At 38.9% G+C, this 21,750-nt stretch overlaps 1 protein-coding gene across 2 annotated transcripts in view; it reads right to left on the reverse strand.

The window, feature by feature from the left end:
* DCDC2 (doublecortin domain containing 2) overlaps positions 1–21,750 on the reverse strand; it is a 181,546-nt gene that overhangs the window by 10,871 nt on the left and 148,925 nt on the right. For both annotated transcript variants that reach the window (XM_055390582.1, XM_019028781.3), the window contains one exon: positions 20,254–20,354. In XM_055390582.1, coding sequence (XP_055246557.1) covers positions 20,254–20,354 — 101 coding nt within the window. The remainder of the gene's footprint in view (positions 1–20,253; positions 20,355–21,750) is intronic.

A 21,750-nucleotide genomic window follows, 5' to 3' on the forward strand; every position in this document is an offset into this window, starting at 1 on the left:
ACAGGAACAGATTTCTTTTTAAATTACCTCTGAAAACTGGATAATTATAAATCACTCTCCTAGAAATGGTTTTGATCCTTACTGTGCCTAAACTTGCCCTATTATTCAGAACAACTTCGTTTTAGTTTTAAAGAGAAGTTGTGTAGCATTTAATAAAATAACAAAAAACTCATAATTTACTGTAACTTTTTAGGATTCTGGATATGGCCCTCGCCTCTCTGAGAACATATTACCAGTGCTTGCTGAAGTATGTTAAGACAATCACACCTAAGTAAGAAAATGTCTATTTTCCTCTTCTGACATCTGGATTTATACCTAAAAATTGCAAAATAACATATTAGTATTTAGTTTTGTATTTCTCAGCCTTACCTCTTTCTTCATCCAGAATTCCCAAACACTTATACATTTTTTTCTCCTTTTAATGCAAACGGCTGGTATATACCCTAATTTCTTTTTAGGAAAGAAGACAACTGGCCCTAAATTCAGGCCCTGTCTCGTAGTCATTATTACCACCAGTACTAACAAGCAGTATTATGCTTTCATCCCATTATTCCTATTAGACTTTCCCGGCACAGCTATTTTAGTAGTCTTCAAATGAAGCCACATCTGGTTAGTTCAACTTTAAGAAATGCAAGATTATGGTGTTGAAATACCAATTTGATCAATTTAAATAAGACGGTAACATTAGTTAAAAGGCTTATAAACCTTTAAAATATCCTGAGTCTGGAACAAAATTTATTATTACAACGACACTACAATTCAGGGCAAAAAAATAAAAATGCTGCTATGACAGATCTGTAATGAATAAATGAAAAGCAATGTGCTTTTTGGTGTAATCTCCTTTGAAGCAGACATTAAATTATTAAAGATGTTTCCAGTGTATACATCAATCAAATCATCCCCAGAAGGAACACTGGGTTTTACACCCATCCATACACATACACATACACACACACACACACACATATACACACAGATAAAATCTATACCATGGTGACAGTCTGCAAAGAAGGAAAAGGGCACTCGCTCTATGTAACTATTCTTCAGGATAAAAAAGAAATACAAGAGGCAAAGGAGGAACAAGTTGCCCCCTTCCTCCATTCCCTTCACTCCTCTCTCACTGTGCTGTAGCAAAACTACTGAAGAGGAATCTGGTACCACTAACACAAACTCAGAGCTATCACCAGCCCTGGGAACTTTTAGTCCATTAAGACTGTTGGGTCTGATTCATATGGACTAATCATCCTCACTCTCAGTTATGTTTATTCTTTGCTTCCAAGTTCTTTGGCATCCATTTTTCACAACACATTTACCATCCAATAGCTTTTTGTTGTTTCCAAACTGCTAGCTATTAATACTTGCAGAAGTAATACGAATGTACAAACAAGAGATACTAAACAAGGATAATTTCCATAAATTAGTATACACGCTTAAGCAACAAATGACTCTGTCTTCCATTGGAATGACAGGTTGGCAGTAGCCAGTTATGGATGTAATATGTAATGCCAAACATTTAGGTAGCATATTGTGCTTCTTAGAGCACTTTCACATGCAGTTTCTCATTTTATCTTCCCAACCTGTGGGCAGATGTGATTATTATTTCCATTGTATAGAATGGGAAATTGAGCCAGAGACATAAAGCAAGTTGCCAAAGGTTACGTGGCCAGTGGATGAAAATGTCTTTCATCAGCATCACAAACACACATCCTGCGTGCACATGCGTGCATGTGCGCACACACACACTTCTTATTGAAGAACAGTGGTCCTCAGTAGCTGAAAAACTGGTCACCATGGTAACAAGGCACCTGGCTAAGGCCAACCTCTAATCTATAACCAATGGATAATGAGGCAGAGGGGCTGCTGGGCTGAGCTGGGAGCCATGTCTCTGCTTTTCTCCCCACTCTACTCATCACTGATCATGTTCCTTACAGACTCAAACTTGAAAAGCTGACTCTACTCCCTGAATATTATCCATCTGTTAAGCAGCATCAAATTAGAGACAAACCCCATCTTCTCACTTTTGGGGGCTGAATTGTACCCTCCCTCACAATTATCATGTCGAAGTCTTAACCCCAGTACCTCATAAAGTGACTGTATTTGGAGGCAATTTAAGTTAAAATTAGGTCATGAGGGTGGCCCTAATCCAATCTGACTCATGTCAAGCCAAGAGAGGCCTGAGAACCAACCAACCCTGCCAACACCTTGATCTCAGTCTTTGGGCCTCCAGAGCTGTGAGAAAATAAATGTCTGCTGTTTAAGTCCCCTAGTCTGCAGTGTTTTGTTATGGCAGCCCTAGCAAACTAATATACTAATACCTTCCCTCCCCAGCCCCACACATGCTCATACTAATACTCTTTCACCTCCCTTCCCAACACCCTCACTCTCCCATCCCTCCTCTATTTCCTTAAAAAAATAGGGAAGTTGGGTTCCTCAGCAATGGAAAGAGGGATGGCTGGATGTGGCAGGGAAAGAAGGCCAAACCCAGACCTTCCCAGACAGAAGTTTGGAGTGGGGAGAGTCCTCTGTGGAAGAAACTGAAAAGAGCCCTGGGCCACGGGCTGTGCCATCCTATTACTCATGCTGTTCCTTACACCTTCATCCAGGATGCCCTTCCTTCCCCATGGGTAGAACCACCTTCTCCAGAAAGCCTTCCTGCTCCCTCAGGTGGCCGTCACTCCTCACCTGTGCCCTCCTAATACTTGCTAAGATACCTCTAGTACATTCTAACCACACTGTGCAGTTATTCTCTATTTATGTGCAAAAAAAAAATAGTGAACATAAATTGCTATTGAGTAGATACCCCCAAAATATTTGGAATGATTATAGAATAACGGGGAAATATCAGCCCTGGCACTATGGAGGTCTTCTGGAAGTTTCTTGAAGTAAGGGCTTTTTGTTATTCATCTTTGTTCCCAACACCACTGACTCTGGATATTCGTCTTGAATAAGACACAAACGTGCCTCCCACAGATAAAAGTCAGCCTCATATGTGCCTTCAGGAAGGCACTGATGACAAGGCTCACATTTATCCAGAGCTTGCCAGGTACCCAGTGCTATGGCCTAAGCATGTCATATGCATAATCATATTTACACTAACCTCACAACAATTATTTAAGAAAAACACGATGATGATCCTAATTTGCAGATAAGGAAACTGAAGCATAGGGAATTAGGTAAACTTGTCCAAAATTCTCCAAGTAGTGACAAAAGGATTTGAATTCTTTGACCATTGGACTGTAATAACTATTTTCCTAAGATAAAGTACAGAGCAAAGACATATTTATGTTAAATTCAATGTATGTTCAAGAGTTACTTCCAGCCTAGTGGCTCCAAGACCAGTGCCTCACTGTCACCTGGGGACCTTGTCAAATGCAAAGTGTGAGTCATGAGTTCAGAGCCTCTGCATCTCTCTCAGCTCCTGTGATGCTGACAATGCTGGTCCCCAAATGACACTGTGCACAGTAGGGCTGTAAATCACATATAATGCAATATGCTCATGAATATGCCACTGAAAAAATCATTTTGGGTTAACAGTTCTCACTGTAATAGTGCCCTGAAATCACGCCTCTTTAAATGAAGGTGGTGTTTTTATCTTAAAAGTTACCAATTTACTGAAAGTTGGAAGACAATGGAAGGACTGACTGTTGACAAAATGATTTCTGGCCATAAAGACAGTTCTACAAGATTTATTCTAATTACATCACCATGCCACTGTTTAAGAGTCAATGTCATAAAAATAAACCCATCACTGCAAAAGCAATAAATCAGAAAGGTTTTTTTATATTATATATTTTTATACTTTATGCTCAAAGTCTTCATCTCCCTGACATTTACGTCAATTTTCAGTCAATTTTGTGATGAAAATTTTTAAGAGAACCTGTTTTCAGACAGAAATTGTTTCTCTAAGGAGTACATACATCTTGAAATTTCAGGACTAGCTCATGCCTATGAGTAATTGTGGAATGCTATACTCTTTATAAAGCACAATTCTTCTGTTTTGCCGGAGTGAAAAAAGGGTATTCATTTACTCTATCTTAAATCCCCATTAAACTGATGTACATAATGGTATAAACAATGATCGCAGAAGTCATTTAAACCTAGATGATTCCAGCCTCACAGCCTCTCTGGCACGCATCCAGAATGCAACTAGATTAACGGGCATGTTACACATATTAAAAATATATGTACGATTACAGACAATATGTACCCTTAAACAGAGAGGTTTTTATAAGACAGGACTTCTACCTTTAAAAAACACATTATTTATTATAAGTAATTGCTCGTAATATTTATTATTAGAAAAGCTGTACCAGCTTTTCTCCTTGACACCAGCATTGGCATTTTGAGTGTATTTTGCCTGAGTTTGCCTCCATGTGTATCTTGCTATTTATTTTGTAACTGACATTCTGAGAAAATGGTTGATTTGTATGGGAAGACAGGAAAGGTCTGGTAGTTATTTCCTCTGGCTACATCCTAGCAGGGATGGGGCTCAGGGGAAATCGTTAAGTATTCAGGTTTTCTAGAGAATATGCATGCAGTTACTAAGGTTAACTCAGGATTCCTGAGTGGTAAGGGGAAAGAAGATGGAATATGAAAATTATATGGAAATAAGCTGCAAAATACTGAAAGCATCTATTACTTGGAAGGTATTTCCACAGGCAGATGGGACTGCCCAAATGACTTACACTTTAAACTCATATCACACCTCTGACAGTAACAGCAGTAACAAAAATTAAAAACGGGGAAAGCCATCTAAAGAGAGACCACAGCTCATGTCCAGCCCACTTTAGCAGTAAATGTGATATTTCTTATATTTACATCAGAATTCCTGAGGGATATTATTTTAATGTTTAAGGCATATACTATCATAAATAACAGCACAAATTAGAATTTTTTAGTCAAGATATCCTGTCTCACCACCCAACCCTCCTCCTCATTGCCACCCATTAGTTCTCTCTCCCTAAAATAACCTAGACCTAGAAACTGGAGATCAATAAAAATGAAAAAGACTACCTTAGATGTCCATTTTTTCCATGTAACATTTATGAAGTTTCAAATTTGGAAAAGTGTGTGGATTTGTTATAGGTTTTGGGATAGAAGATATTTCTGTGGATTTTATGGCTGCATTCAGGCATAGATGTTGAAAATACAGAAGTTATCGTACTTGTTTTTATTATTTCTGTTCCCATGGAAACTAAAATCATCTCCTATCCAAGTTGAATGAGGTGTTTTGAAATAATCAGTTTCAATTTTTTATGATGGCAAAGTACCACTTCTTGCTTTCAGCTTTCAGAGGCTTACTTTCACAGAAAAAAAAAAAAAAGGTTTAGATATGATTTGAAGCCACAAAGACCTACAAAAAGGGTGGTTATATTCAGAGACATGACCCTGTAAGTACAGAAGAAGAGTGAAGCTGTGGCCAGTCACCTAGAAGCTGTCTCACCCGGGTCCCTTTAAGCCCCACCAGTTCCTGCGACACCCATATGAGAATATATGATAAACTGAAAACATACTTAGATGGCATGAATATATTTAATCAATTAAAAAAATTCTCATTGTTCAATTCCCACCTATGAGTGAGAACATGCGCTGTTTGGTTTTTTGTCCTTGTGGGGTTGGGGGAGAGGGGGAGGAATAGCATTAGGAGATACACCTAATGTAAATGATGAGTTAATGGGTGCAGCACACCAACATGGCACACATATACGTATGTAACAAACCTGCATGTTGTGCACATGTACCCTAGAACTTAAAGTATAATAAAAATATATTTAAAAAAAGAAAAAAGTTCCCCATTAAATTTTCTCAAGTTAGAAGTAAATGTTGATTTTCTTTCATTTATATCAGAAATCCCTGAGGGCTACATTTTAATGTTTAACACCATTTCTATCATTTAAATACAAGTCTACAAACGTGATGCCACAAAAAGCCTTACTGACAATGCATAGATAAATTAAGAACTCTGATCATTCTCATTCTAACCCTTCCAGCCATGAGCAATGTTTGTTAATGCCTAATGTGAATATGATTCAATAAGAGTATATGACTTGAAAATAATGATAAATATACCATTTACACATAATCCCTTTTAGTTCAGCGACAGCAGTGAAGGTTGAGTGGCCCTCAGAATATGTTGCCATTTATGGGCTAATTAGAAGCCCCTCATCTTCTCACTTCTCTTCTTTAAGATGTACAGGGAGAGGACCAAACTGGAAGACAGGACCCCTGTGCTAATTCTACTACCAACGGATCATGTCTCTGAGGGAAAATGGCTTTCTCCACTGTGGGGTTTTGTTTCTTCAATGGCAAAATAAGAAGCTTAGGTCAGGTTCCCTTCTGGTTCTAAATATTTTAAAATTGTTTAGTAAATGCATTTCATTGAAGTCGATTTGGGGAACCTGTCACAGAAAACAGCCTCCTTTATCTTTCTGCATATTTTATTGTATATGGAAAAGCAAGACAAGAAGCTCTTCATCTTCCTTAACTTTCACAAGAGGAGCTGCAGGTAGCTGCTGATTCTCCATTAGTTGCAGGTAGAGTCAATGATGAGACCAAGTCAGAACATGGAGAATAAAACCAGGGCAACAGGCATATTTGGTTTTTAAACCTATTTCTGGTTACAGCCTCTAAGCTGCAGTTTCTTTAAAATCACATTATATTATGTATGTGTAGACCAATGGTCACAAGTTCAAATGATCCCAGGGACAGGTCAAAAAACATAAATTTATAATTGAAAACAGATGATAGACATAGGGAGTGCTGCAGCCTGTGGAAGTCTGAAGAACACATGGCCTGCTAAAGAGATGTAGATGTTGTTAGCCCTGTGCCAGCCAAAGAAGATTCCCTCATAGAAAATCTGCCCACAGGCTACCATCCCTATTGCAGATTCTAGGAAAGCAGCTCTGATGGATCATTATGAAAGTGGTTTCTGGTTGAACACAGCAGATTGAACAAATGGGAGTTTTTTCTTAGCTCCCTTCTGACGCCCCTCCGAAGCATCAGTTAAGACAACTTTAAAAGGATGAACCCATAAGGACACAGAAGAGTGGAAAGGGAATATCAACCACAAAATTTGGGAGAGTAAAGCAAATGGATGTGGGGCAAATGGATGGATGACAGCAGACCTGAGGAAGCTAAAATGTGAGACTGCAGAAAGGGAAGCCAAGAAGCAAGCCTTTGCGTGCTTAAAAACCTAAAGAAGGCTTGGGGATGGAGGCACCATCTGCCTCTGAAATAAGGGGGATAGATAACTGTGGCTAAAAATAGGTAGACTGGCTCAGAGTCTTTAAAAGAAGCAAATAGATCCCCTGAGATCACCTCCCTTGAGAAATATGGGAGGTTTATTATCTGGAGATGTTGAACCTTAGGGAAACTGGACTCAAGTACAGCTCAGAACAAGGGGACTATACTGAAACTGAGAATAAATCTCTTGATCCATGCCTCTTTCTCACAGTCAGATCCCAAAATGTTGACAGCTAGGTTCTTATCAACAAGGCAACAGATTGAAAGATTCCTCTCAAAGGATATAGACCCCAAAAGAGCAATATTTACAAATACTAAAACTTGGAGGAGGCCTGCCAATGAAATGGCCAAAACGAACCACCCTACAGGACATCTCCCCTACCTGTGCACACAGTGTGTCCTTAATACCTCACTCTCAAATCTAACCAGACAGCCAAGAAAAGACTCTGACATGGATACAGAGATCAAAACATAGAGACAAAGAAAACAAAAAAGAACCTTGGAAGAAAAAAACATAGTGCAGGAAAGGAAAGTGTAAAATAATAGAACATCAATCCTCAGAGAAGAGGGAAGATATCACATTTATAAAACAAGAACAGGATGCTAAAAAAGGAACATTCAGAGAATGTGAAAGAGCTCTTAGATGTTAAAAATAAAATGACTAGGAAATAATCAAAGGAAGATAAAAGTTGAGGCTTTTATTTTTTTTAAGTGAGAAAGTTAAAAATCCACAGAGATGAAAAGTAGGAGAGACAATTAGATAATCACTTGGGGAGGTCCTATATTCAAATACCTGGACTTCTGGAAAGAGTAGGGAAATGAAGAGAAGAAAATTATCAAAGAAACAATTTTTTTCCAAAACTGAAAGCACATATTTTAAGAATTAAAAAGCCCATTGAGTACCCAGTCCAATAAGCAAAAAGGCCCATACCAAGACACATAACTGGAAATTTCCAGAACACCAGGAACAAAGAAAATAGTCTAAAAGCCTTCAGAGAAAGGAAAAAGGGTTACATTTAAAGAAACAGAATGCCGTCAAACTTCTCAACTACCATTCTGAATGGAAAGGAAAATTGAAGAATCCCCTCACAATTCTGAGAGAAATTATATCAAACCTAGAATTGTATACTTCGCCATACTTACAGTCAAGTTTGATTAGAGAGAAAAAAAGATATTTTCAGACATGCAAAGTCTCAGAAAAATGTGTCTCCCATGAAGCTTTTCTCTGAAGGCAACTAGAGGTGAGTTCCACAAAAAATGAAGGTGTAACCAAGATAGAGGAAGACATAGAATCCAAAAAAAGAAGAGAACCATCCACCGAGGAAGCAAACGAAATTCTCAAAATAATGGTGAAGAAAAATACCAGGATAACTCTGAAAAGCAGATCTAGAGAACAACTTACCAGCTTGAGGCAGCTGACTGGAGGGATTGAGAAAAAAATAAAAGGAAGATTTCAGTATCACTGAATGTATGTGAATGTATCAAGAGGACCGTAAGTTCTTGCAGAGTTTGGAGATGGCTTAGTAACAGGTACATATAAAACAAAGTAAGTGAAAAAATAGGTAAGTATTAACCTAGGCAACAGGGAAAAAGGGTTACCCAAGAAAGGAAATGTAACTAGAGTACACCTAAATGGTTCAACTAAGAATAATACTTACATAGTAGAAATAATGTACAGATATTAACCAAAAGTATTACAAAATTATAGTGGAAAGAAAAAAGAAAGGGAAAGGTATCTATATGTGTTTGTATGTATGTGGCCCTATTTTTGATAGGGGGAACGAGTTTGGGAAAAAATCTAAATAATCATCTTCCATAGTAATTACATAAAAAGTTAATAAATCAAGATAAATACAAAGCAAGATAAATCCAGAAAGTTAATAAATCAAAACAAAATCAAAATTTATTTTATCAAATTTGAGATACCACCCAATTAAGAGGAACTCCATTCTTTTGTCATCTAAAATAAAAGAATTTTTTAAATTAAAGTTTAATTAAAATCATTTTTAAAATAATTTTAAATTAAACTATGAGATGCCATCACTTGTAAGAACCAAGCACCTCAGATGTATTAAAATGGGGGAGGGGATTAGGAATATAGCAGTACTCCATGAGAAATAGCTAAACTAGTTCAAATCAGGTAACTGTATGAAACAGGAACTGTGGTGAGGAGGGGTGTGGCAAATGGCTGCTATTTTGTTACAATCTTTGTTGAACTGATTGACTTTTAAAAACGTGTACAATTCTGATTAAAAATAAATTTTAAATAAATAAGAAAATAGTATATATCACAACCTCCAATTTAAAAAAATTATTTTACTGTTTTAATGTTCATGATGCTGGGTTAAATGCTATTTAATGAAACTACTTAGCATAAAAACATTTTTCAATTCTCATTATTTTATTAGTCAAAATCAACTACAAATGGGAAAAGCAATAAAACAAACCAAAATCACTCCAAAGTTACTATCTCCATCTTCCACTCGGTTCTGTCAAATTAAACAAACTGTAAAAATACAATTGTGTATTTGGTTATTTCATAGTTACTGGTCTGTGTTTCTGAGACGGTGAATTCTCTTGCCTGATCCTTAATTACTAGGGGCAGTTTACTTAATTAAAATGGAGCAGACTCATTTCTTACTTCCTTAGCTTGGAAAAGCACCATCATATAAATGGGGCGTACTGACATAGGGTCATCAGTGCCAGAGCAATCACAGGCATCTGCTAATCAGGCACTTATTCCACTGTTGACGGCCAACCCCAGATTGACTTGGAACATGCACACACAAAACAGGTTAGTTTTGAAAGAGTATCTTAGGCTTATTAGACCTAAACTCACCTCTAAGAAAACACGTTTGTTCTGGCCTCCCTAAATGCATGCAAGAATGTGAACATTCTTCTGTCTTTCCATGGGTTTGGAAGTACTACCAGGTCCATCATCATTAATTTGTCTCTAACTAATGAAAAGAGTCTGGACCTTGGGGCAGAGCTCAGACTCTTTCTTAGCTGGAATTAGTCCACAATGCGTAACACACACATGCAAATACCCCTGTATGTGCACACACAAACATGCATGCTAGATGGTACCAGGAGAGGCTATCAAGGACTATGGAAGGTCTGAAGTTGCACTCTGCTAGCAAGAGACAAGTTAGCATGCCACAGTTTCATGGGTGCTGGCAGGAAACATGAGACTACTGAGTCAGTGACAAAGGACTTTATTGCTCACGCAATAGCAGTAGCCAAAATAGCATTTGCACCCAAGACCCAATTCCCACAATGAGAAGAGGGCTAGGTATGCACACATTAGTTTGCATTTTAGGAGAAGAACCTCAAGCTTAGGGAACCCAAAGTCTTTTTTTCAAATATTGTTATTATAGTAAAATACATATTACATAAAATTTACCAATTTAACCACTCTTAAGTGTACAAGTCAATGGGATTAAATCTTTCACAATGTGCAGTAAACTTGCCTGACCTTTGTACCATAGGGAGACATTGTCTTTATCATACTGGACAATAAAGAAACCCAGCCTTTGTCCCAGAGCAGAGTTTCCCAATCTCAGCTCTACTGACATTCTGGGATGCAGAATTTTTTGTTGTGAAGACTGTCATGTGCATTACAAGATAATTAGGAGCAGCCCTGGCCACCACCCTCTAGATGCCCATAGCACTCCCCCAGTTATTACACCAAAAGTGGTCCCGGAAATTGCCATATATCCCTTTGGAGGCAAAATCACCACAATTTGAGAATGATTGTTCCGGAAGACATCACTCTCTCTGTCTTCCAAGGCCATTGACTATAAACATACCTAAAGAGATGGTCCAGAACAAAGGCCAACAGTGCCTCTGCTCACAAGATGGTGAGAATCACAGCAGACCCATGGAGAATTGCCTCCCAATGAAAGCAAAGACTTCTAAAACTTAATCTGCTTCTCAAGAATGGATAAATAACTTGGCCAATTTGCATAAGATACTTACATATAGACATACACACACACACAGGCACATACAACTTCCTTCTTCAAGGCCCTCTGACTAAAATTACAACACAGATCATTTAGATGACAGGAAAACAGTCCAAAGACATTAACTAGCTAATGGCCTTAGAGAGAGTGTATTTAAGTATCTTTTCTAGCTAAGACAAGTAGTATACCATGACTACATTTCCTTTCTTAATTAGGATTTTTTTTCCTTTCTGGGTTAATAATTGGCTTTTTTTTTATGCAATACTCTCTCCTCAGATCACTTGTCTGCCTTTAAGTTGGATAGACTGCATTTAAGTCCCATTTCCTCTAATTAACATGGTACAGCCTTGAGCAAATAATTTCACCTCATGAGCTCACTTCCTTTGTGTATTTATAGATAGGTAGATAGATAAGTAGGTAGATAGAATAAGACTGATAAGACTTATCCAGTTTCTTTTTTGAGACGGAGTCTCGCTGTGTCACCCACACTACAGTGAGGTGGCATGATCTCTGCTCACTGCAACCTCCGCCTCCCAGATTCAAGCAGTTCTCATGCCTCAGCCTCCCGATTATCTGGAATTACAGGTGCCTGTCACCACACCTGGTTAATTTTTTGTATTTTCAGTAGAGACCAGGTTTCACCGTGTTGGCCAGGCTGGTCTCGAACACTCCTGACTTTAGGTGATCCAGACCACCTCAGCCTCCCAGAATGCTGGGATTACAGGCATGAGCTACCACACCCAGCTCCGATAAGACCTATCTTACAGGGTTGTTTTCCCAATTAAACGAAAGAAATAAAAATCCTTAGTCCAGTGCCTGGCACTCAGTAGGTACTTAATCAATGGTAGCTATTGTTTAATGCAGATCACCATTGTGGGCTGTTGCAGAGTTGGTCTTACTATAATGAAACTAATGGGCTTTCAACGAATTTCTCCACACTTTTAGTTTTCCATATTTATAATATAGCTGCTTAGGATGTAAACGTCAGCAGACCACAGAGAATGGCTGTAACCTGACTTCATAAGCACCTCGTATCGAACAAATAAACTAGACAATCCCAATGTTATGACCAAGAGAGTCCAAGAAGAAAGTACCTTTGGTTACCTGGCTTTGGTTACCTGGCTTTAGTTTCTTCAAGCACATACCAATTTGTTGATATTGCCCAGCTTTTACCAATCTGTTTCTCAGTATCTCCTGCATACCTGCATTTTGATAAGCTAGCACTCACAAGTTAAATAAGAAATCAAGCCCTGCAGACATGCATCCAAGGCTGTTCGAGCATTATCAGAGATCAATTTTCCCTCCCAACTCCCCTTCCTGAGGATCATCGAACGTCAAAGTAAAGAAATATCTCTCACAGATTTGCAAGTTGTTAAATAAGTGATTAACAGAGAGATTTCTCCTTTGCTAATAAGGCTATGATTTTCTCTTAATATTTGATATTTTGACTTTGGAATATAAATTAGTCTTGGTTTCTGCAGCTATCAGGTGTTGTATATACATGATGATCACTCTTCTTTGTCTTAAAATCTACTATTTAATTATGGCTTCACAGAAGACTTAAAGTTTCACTTTCCCTCAGGAAAAAATACCTATAACTGGAGTTTATGAAAAATTATTAGTTATAGCTAATCCTGGATAATAAATTGGATTTTTGAAATCTGCGTGATTTTTACCACGTTAGGCTTTTTATCAGGAAGGCAACACTTGCAGAAAATGCCTGTGGAATCATCAAGCAGCAATTTCACTGCTGCACTGTTAAGACAAATACAATTGAGAAGATCATCTATGGAATTTGTCAGATGGTGAAATCTGCTTTTAGAAAAAAAATATCATATAGTAGTCAGAGGACAAGTGGTAGTTCCTAGTGACTTCTCCCCTTTCCTGAGTCTGGGATTATCATTTCCCCCTACTCACCTAAACTCCAATCCTCCACTTAGAATTGTAAGGAAGCTTGATGTATTATATTAAAAAGCATAGCTGACTTTTATTTCTTCCATCATTTAGAGAAAATTAACACTACTTAGTCCATTCTATAAGCACATGTGAGTACGTATATACTCACACACACACACACACAACTCCTAGAAGTACAGTGTTCTACTGGCCTAAGAAAGAAAATCAATACACACAAAGCAAATATTTGACTTACATTTATACAGGCAATTCCTTTATGAAAAACAAATTCCAACCAAAACAATTTCAAGGACCCTAAAGGCAAGAATATACTGGCATTTAAAAAAAATGCTTTTCTGAAGATGGCCAAATAGAAACAGCTCTGGTTTGCAGCTCCCAGTGAGATCAACACAGAAGGCCAGTGATTTCTGCATTCCCAACTGAGGTACCCGGCTCATCTCATTGGGACTGGTTAGACAGTGGGTGCAGCCCACAGAAGGCGAGCTGAAGCAGGGTGGGGGGCACTGCCTCACTCAGGAAGCACAAGGGGTTGGGGAACTCCCTCCCCTAGCCAAGGGAAGCCCTGAGGGACTGTGTCATGAGGAATGGTGCATTCCAGCCCAGATGCTACATTTTTCCCACAGTCTTTGCGACCCGCAGACCAGGAGATTCCCTCGGGTGCCTACACCACCAAGGCCCTGGGTTTCAAGCACAAAACTGTGCAGCCATTTTGGGCAGACACCGAGCTAGCTACAGTTTTTTTTTTCATACCCCAGTGGTGCCTGGAATGCCAGTGAGAATGAACCATTCACTCCCCTGGAAAGGGGGCTGAAGCCAGGGAGCCAAGTGGTCTAGCTCAGTGGATCCCACCCCCATGGAGCCCCAGCAAGCTAAGATCTACTGGCTTGAAATTCTCACTGCAAGCACAGCAGTCTGAAGTCGACCTGGGACTCTCAAGCTTGGTGGGGGGAGGGATGTCTGCCATTACTAAGGCTTGAGTAGGTGGTTTTCCCCTCACAGTGTAAACAAAGCCACGGGGAACTTCGAACTGGGTGGAGCCCACTGTAGCTCCTCAAAGCCACTGGAGCCAGACTGCCTCTCTAGATTCCTCCTCTCTGGGCAGGGCATCTCAGAAAGAGAGGCAGCAGCTCCAGTCAGGGGCTCATAGATAAAACTCCCATCTCCCTGGGACAGAGCACCTGGGGGAAGCAGCGGCTGTGGGCACAACTTCAGCAGACTTAAACATTCTTGCCTGCCGGCTCTGAAGAGAGCAGTGGATCTCCCAGAACAGCGCTCGAGCTCTGCTAAGGGACGGACTGCCTCCTGAAGTGGGTCCCTGACCGCTGTGCCTCCTGACTGGGAGAAAACTCACAGCATGGGTCAACAGACACCTCATAACAGGAGAGCTCTGGCTGGCATCTGGTGGGTGCCCCTTTGGGACAAAGCTTCCAGAGGAAGGAACAGGCAGCAATCTTTGCTGTTCTGCAGCCTCTGCTGGTGACACCCAGGCAAACAGAGTCTGGGGTGGACCTCCAGCAAACTCCAGCAGACCTGCAGCAGAGGGGCCTGACTGTTACAAGAAAAACTAACAAACAGAAAGGAATAACGTCAACACCAACAAAAAGGACATCCACACAAAAACCCCAACAGAAGGTCAGCAACATCAAAGACCAAAGGTAGATAAATCCACAAAGATGACAATAAACCAGTAAAAAAGGCTGAAAATTCCAAAAACCAGAAAGCCTTTTCTCCTCCAAAGGATCACAACTCCTCACCAGCAAGGGAACAAAACTGGATGGAGAATGAGTTTGATGAATTGACAGAAGCAGGCTTCAGAAGGTGGGTAATAACAAACCCCTCCAAGCTAAAGGAGCATGTTCTAACCCAATGCAAGGAAGCTAATAACCTTGAAAAAAGGTTAGAGGAATTGCTAACTAGAATAGCCAGTTTGGAGAAGAACATAAATGACCTGACGGAGCTGAAAAACACAGCAAAAGAACTTCGTGAAACATACACAAGTATCAATAGCTGAAATGATCAAGTGGAAGAAAGGATATCAGAGATTGAAGGTCAACTTACTGAAATAAAGCATGAAGACAAGATTAGAGAAAAAATAATGAAAAGGAACAAAGCCTCCAGAAAATATGGGACTATGTGAAAAGACCAAACCTACAACTGATTGGGGTCCCTAAAAGTGATAGGGAGAATGAAACCAAGTTAGAAAACACTCTTCAGGATGTTATCCAGGAGAACCTCCCCAACCTAGCAAGGCAAGGCAACATTCAAATTCAGGAAATACAGAGAACACCACAAAGATGGTCCTCAAAAAGAGTAACCCCAAGACACACAATCGTCAGATTCACCAAGGTTGAAATGAAGGAAAAAATGTTAAGGGCAGCCAGAGAGAAAGGTGGGGTGATCCACAATGGGAAGTCCATCAGACCAGCAGTGAACCTCTCTGCAGAAACCCTACAAGCCAGAAGAGAGTGGGGGCCAATATTCAACATTCTTAAAGAAAAGAATTTTCAACCCAGATTTTCATATCCAGCCAAACTAAGCTTCATAAGTGAAGGAGAAATAAAATCCTTTACAGACGAGTAAATGCTGAGAGATTTTTGTCACCACCAAGCCTGCCTTACAAGAGCTCCTGAAGGAAGCACTAAATATGGGAAAGAAAAACCAGTACCAGCCACTGAAAAACATACCAAATTGTAAAGACCATCGACACTAAGAAGAAACTAACGGGCAAAATAACCAGCTAGCATCATAATGACAGGATCAAATTCACACATAACAATATTAACCTTAAATGTAAACGGGCTAAATGCCCCAATTAAAAGACACAGACTGCCAGTTGGATAAAGAGTCAAGACCCATCGGTGTGCTGTATTCAGGAGACTCATCTCATGTGCAAAGACACACATAGGCTCAAAATAAAGGGACGAAGGAATATTTACCAAGCAAATGGAAAGAAAAAAAGAAAAAAAAAACCGGGGGTTGCAATCCTAGTCTCTGATAAAATAGACTTTAAGCCAACAAAGAACAAAAAAGACAAAGAAGGCCATTACATAATGGTAAAGGGATCAATTCAACAAGAACAGCTAACTATCCTAAATATATATGCACCAAATACAGGAGCACCAAGATTCACAAAGCAAGTTTTTAGAGACCTACAAAAAGACTTAGACTCCCACACAAAATTAGTGGGAGACTTTAATACCCCGCTATCAATATAAGACAGATCAACGAGACAGAACATTAACAAGGATATTCAGGACTTGAACTCAGCTCGACCAAGCAGACCTAATAGACATCAACAGAACCCACCACCCCAAATCAACAGAATATACATTCTTCTCAGCACCACATCACACTTATTCTAAAATTGACCACTTAATTGGAAGTAAAACACTCCTCAGCAAATGCAAAAGAATGGAAATCATAATCAACAGTCTCTCACACCATAGTACAATCAAATTAGAACTCAGAATTAAGAAACTCATGAAAAACCACACAACTACATGGAAACTGAACAACCTGCTCCTGAATGACTACTGGTACATAACGAAATGAAGGCAGAAATAAATAAGCAATTTGAAACCAATGAGAACAAACACACAATGTACCAGAATCTCTGAGACACAGCTAAAGCAGTGTTTAGAGGGAAATTTGTAGCACTAAATGCCCACAGGAGAAAGCAGAAAAGATCTAAAATCGATATCCTAACATCACAATTAAAAGAACTAGAGAAACAAGAGCAAACAGATTCAAAAGCTAGCAGAAGACAAGAAATAACTAAGATCCGAGCAGAACTGAAGTAGATAGAGACACAAAAAACCCTTCAAAAAAATCAATGCATCCAGGAGCTGGTTTTTTGAAAAGATTAACAAAATAGACCACTAGCCAGACTAATAAGAGAGAAGAATCAAATAGATGCAATAAAAATAGATAAAGGGGAGATCACCACTGATCCCACAGAAATACAAACTACCATCAGAGAATACTGTGAACACCTCTATGCAAATAAACTAGAAAATCTAGAAGAAATGGATAAATTCATGGACACATACACCCTCCCAAGACTAAACCAGGAAGTCAAATCCCTGAATAGACCGATAAAAAATTCTGAAATTGAGGCAGTAATAGCCTACCAGCCAAAAAAAGCCCAGAACCAGACAGATTCACAGCTGAATTCTACCAGACATATAAAAAGGAGCTGGTACCACTCCTTCTGAAGCTATTCCAAACAATAGAAAAAGAAGGACTCCTCCCTAATTCATTTTATGAGGCCAGCATCATCCTGATACCAAAACCTGGCAGAGACACAACAGAAGAACATTTCAGGCCAATATACCTGATAAATATTGATGCCAAAATCCTCAATAAAATACTGGAAAACTGAATCCAGCAGCACATCAAAAAGCTTATCAGCCATGATCAAGTCGGCTTCATCCCTGGGATGCAAGCCTGGTTCAACATACACAAATCAATAAACGTAATCCATCACATAAACAGAACCAATGACAAAAACCACATGATTATCTCAATAGATGCAGAAAAGGCCTTTGATAAAATTCAACACTCTTTCATGCTAAAAATTCTCAATAAATGAGGTATTGATGGAATATATCTCAAAATAATAAGAGCTATTTATGACAAACCCACAGCCAATATCATACTGAATAGGCAAAAGCTGGAAGCATTCCCTTTGAAAATTGGCACAAATCAAGGATGCCATCTCTAATCACTCCTATTTAACACAGTATTAGAAGTTCTGGCCAGGGCAATCAGGCAAGAGAAAGAAAGGGTATTCAAATAGAAATAGGAAGAGAGGAAGTCAAATTGTCTCTCTTTGTGGATGACATGACTGTATATCTAGAAAACTCCATGATCTCAGCCCAAAATCTCCTTAAGCTGATAAGTAACTTCAGCAAAGTCTCAGGATACAAAATCAGTGTGCAAAAATCACAAGCATTCCTATACACCAGTAATAGACAAACAAGAGAGCCAAATCATGAGTGAACTCCCATTCACAATTGCTACAAAGAGAACAAAATACCTAGGAATACAACTTACAAGAGATGTGAAGGCCCTCTTCAAGGGGAAGGACAAACCACTGCCCAAGCAAATAAGAGAGGACACAAAGAAATGGAAAAACATTCCATTTTTGTGGATAGGAAGAATCGATACTGTGAAAATGGCCATACTGCCCAAAGTAAGGTATAGATTCAATGCTATCCCCATCAAGCTACCATTGACTTTCTTCACAAAATTGGAAAAAACTACTTTAAAGTTCATGTGGGACCAAAAAAGAGCCCATATAGCCAAGACAATTCTAAGCAAAAAGAACAAAGCTGGAGGCATCATGCTACCTGACTTCAAACTATACTACAAGGCTACAGTAACCAAAACAGCATGATACTGGTACCAAAACAGATATATAGACCAACTGAGCAGAACAGAGTTCTCAGAAATAACATCGCACATCTACAACCATCTGATCTTTGACAAACCTGACAAAAACAAGCAATGGGGAAAGGATTCCCTATGTAATAAATGGTGTTGGGAAAACTGGCTAGCCACATGCAGAAAACTGGAACTGGACCCCTTTTTTACATCTTATAGAAAAATTAACTTAAGATGGAGTAAAGACTTAAATGTAAGACTTAAACCATAAAAACCCTAGAAGAAAACCTAGGCAATACCATTCAGGACATAGGCATGGGAAAAGACTTCATATGAATAAAACACCAAAAGCAATGGCAACAAAAGCCGAAATTGACAAATGGGATCTAATTAAACTGAAGAGCTTCTGCACAGCAAAAGAAACTATCATCAGAGGGAACAGGCAACCTACAGAATGGGAGAAGATTTTTGCAATCTATCCATCTGACAGGGCTAATATTCAGAATCTACAAGGAACTTAAAGAAATTTACAAGAAAAAAACAAACAAACCCATCAAAAAGTGGGCAAAGGATATGAGTGGACACTTCTCAAAAGAAGACATTTATGCAGCCAACAAACATAAGAAAAAACGCTCATCATCACTGGTCATTAGAAAAATGTAAATCAAAACTACAATGCGATACCATCTCATGCCACTTAGAATGGCAATCATGAATAAGTCAGGAGGCAACAGATGCTGGAGAGGATGTGGAGAAATAGCAACACTTTTACACTGTCGGTGGGAGTGTAAATTAGTTCAACATTGTGGAAGACAATGTGGCGATACCTCAAGGATCTAGAACCAGAAATACCATTTGACCCAGCAATCTCATTACTGGGTATATACCTGAAGGATAGTAAACCAATCTACTATAAAGACACATGCACACTTATGTGTACTGCAGCGCTATTCACAATAGCAAAGACTTGGAACCAACCCAAATGCCCATCAATGATAGACTGGATAAAGAAAATATGGAACATATACACCACGGAATACTATGCAGCCATAAAAAAGGATGAGTTCGTGTCTTTTGCAGGGACATGAATGAACCTGGAAACCATCATTCTCAGCAAACTAACACAGGAACAGAAAACCAAACACTGCACATTCTCACTCATAAGTGGGAGCTGAACAATGAAAACACATGGACACACAGAGGTGAACATCATACACTGGGGCCTGTCAGGGTTTGGGGGGCTAGGGGAGGGACAGCATTAGGAGAAATGCCTAATGTAAATGATGGGTTGATGAGTGCAGCAAACCACCATGGCACCTCTGTAACAAACCTGCACGTTCTGCACACGTATGCCAGAACTTAAAGTATACTTTTTTAAAAATGCTTTTCTAAGTGGGTAAGTACTTTTATTCCAGATGAAAATCCCAAACCAATACTCTTTTTTATATCAAACTTTATCACTCTTTATCTCATACCTAATCCCATCCCATCTTGCTCTTCAATGCTCTTTATTAAGGAAATACCATTTTCTGTATTTAAAAAGACTTGGTCTAAATGGCTATTCTTCACAGGAATACTAGAAGAAAGAATGTGTGTTTTGTTATGTTTTTAAGGTTGATCAGCCACATAGTACCTTACAGGGTTTAATTCATACAGGTATAGGAACAATATGTAGGAGATAACACAAAACTTGAAAAAAAACACTATAATTGTCTTACACATTTTTTTAAGGCATGGAGATTACCTGATCGACTGGAACCTCAACCTGAGTATCTTCATCTTCTTGAACTTCTGCTGCCCCCCGTGTTTCAGACCTCTCTGCTCCAGCTTTGAAAATGCCTTCATCTATTGAGACAAACACGCAGTGAAAATCAAAATCCAATTGTGACATCGTGTGGCTGAATGCTGGAATTACAATCAAATGCTTATTTTTAATAGACATTTGGATTCCCTTTTTAGTTGATAGTATTTTTGTGCACCCCCCTCCTCCGACCACCACACCACCCCCAGTTGTTCCACATTTTCATTGAGAAAACATTCAGTGGTCAAAACAAGGCTGACCCAGCAGGGTAAAGCTCTGTCGAAGCTCCTGTTCACCCTTTGGCTACTGATTTACTAACGTAGCCCTTTGTACAGGCATTGAGATGAGAAGAAATTCACAACTATCATCCCAGTTCTCCCCTCCTATTCACAAAACAGTGAAAATGCTTGCTGCTTTAAAATACTACTTTTAGAAATGTACCTTTCCCAAGAGAATGCTATGCATTCAATATAATGTATTGGAATAATTCTCTCTATTCAGAGTATTATAAAAAATGTTTTTACTGCAGCCGAATCATAGAGTTGACTTTCCATATCTCACCAAAAAATCAATATCATTTATTCTGCAGATCTCCACAAGATTTTCACAACCTATGACTTTAAATCCTTAACTATAAAATGTAAACTCAATCTCTGACTTCAGGTTAAGCTCCTTCAACTTGCTTTCCTCTGGAAAGCAATAATAGCTGTTTTTCATATTTGAAGTAGTTTTAATGTCTCCCCTCAGCCTTCTCTTCTTCAGGCCAAGTAATCAAAGAATTGCAGAACCATTTGTCATTCTGTCTATCTACTTGCCTCAAGACAGGTTTAGTGCTTTGGCCATTCTCACAGATGTTTTCTCTGTCCAATTTTTAAGGCTCTCCAGGGATGGAGATTTTACCTCCTTCTCTGGTAATCTATTACAATATTTGATTACCCCTACAGTCTAGAAAATATACTTTTATCTTTTGCCTTAAAACCCCCTTTATTTCTCTAATGGAAGCTTGTTTCCCAGAGCATAATTATTTAACCTATTTTATATAATAATCTTTCGTATTGCTAAAGCTATGAAGTCACTCTTAATTAAATGTAAAATATATTTTTACACTTGTTGAGGACCATATTATATGCAAGGCAGGATGTGAACCCAGGAGACAGCCTAAGATATGAATGAAATGTGGACTGTTCTCTCGAGTTGCTTCCAGTCCAATGAGGAGACAGAGATAAACATACTTCCAATAAGGTGAATGATGAGGAAGGGCGATAGCAGAGTATTATGGAAGCTGAAAATATACAGCCCAGTGAGGAAGGAATGAAGGAAAGAAGGAAGGAAGGAAACAGGAAGGGAAGGAAAGAGTGAAGAAAAATAGGTATGTTTGACATTCATTTCTACCTTCTGAAATTACCTTGAAAAACAACCATCATAGTCAGATGCTAAACT

The sequence above is a fragment of the Gorilla gorilla genome, chromosome 5 (genome assembly GCF_029281585.2).
Source record: "Gorilla gorilla gorilla isolate KB3781 chromosome 5, NHGRI_mGorGor1-v2.1_pri, whole genome shotgun sequence".
NCBI classification, from domain to species: Eukaryota; Metazoa; Chordata; class Mammalia; order Primates; family Hominidae; genus Gorilla; species Gorilla gorilla.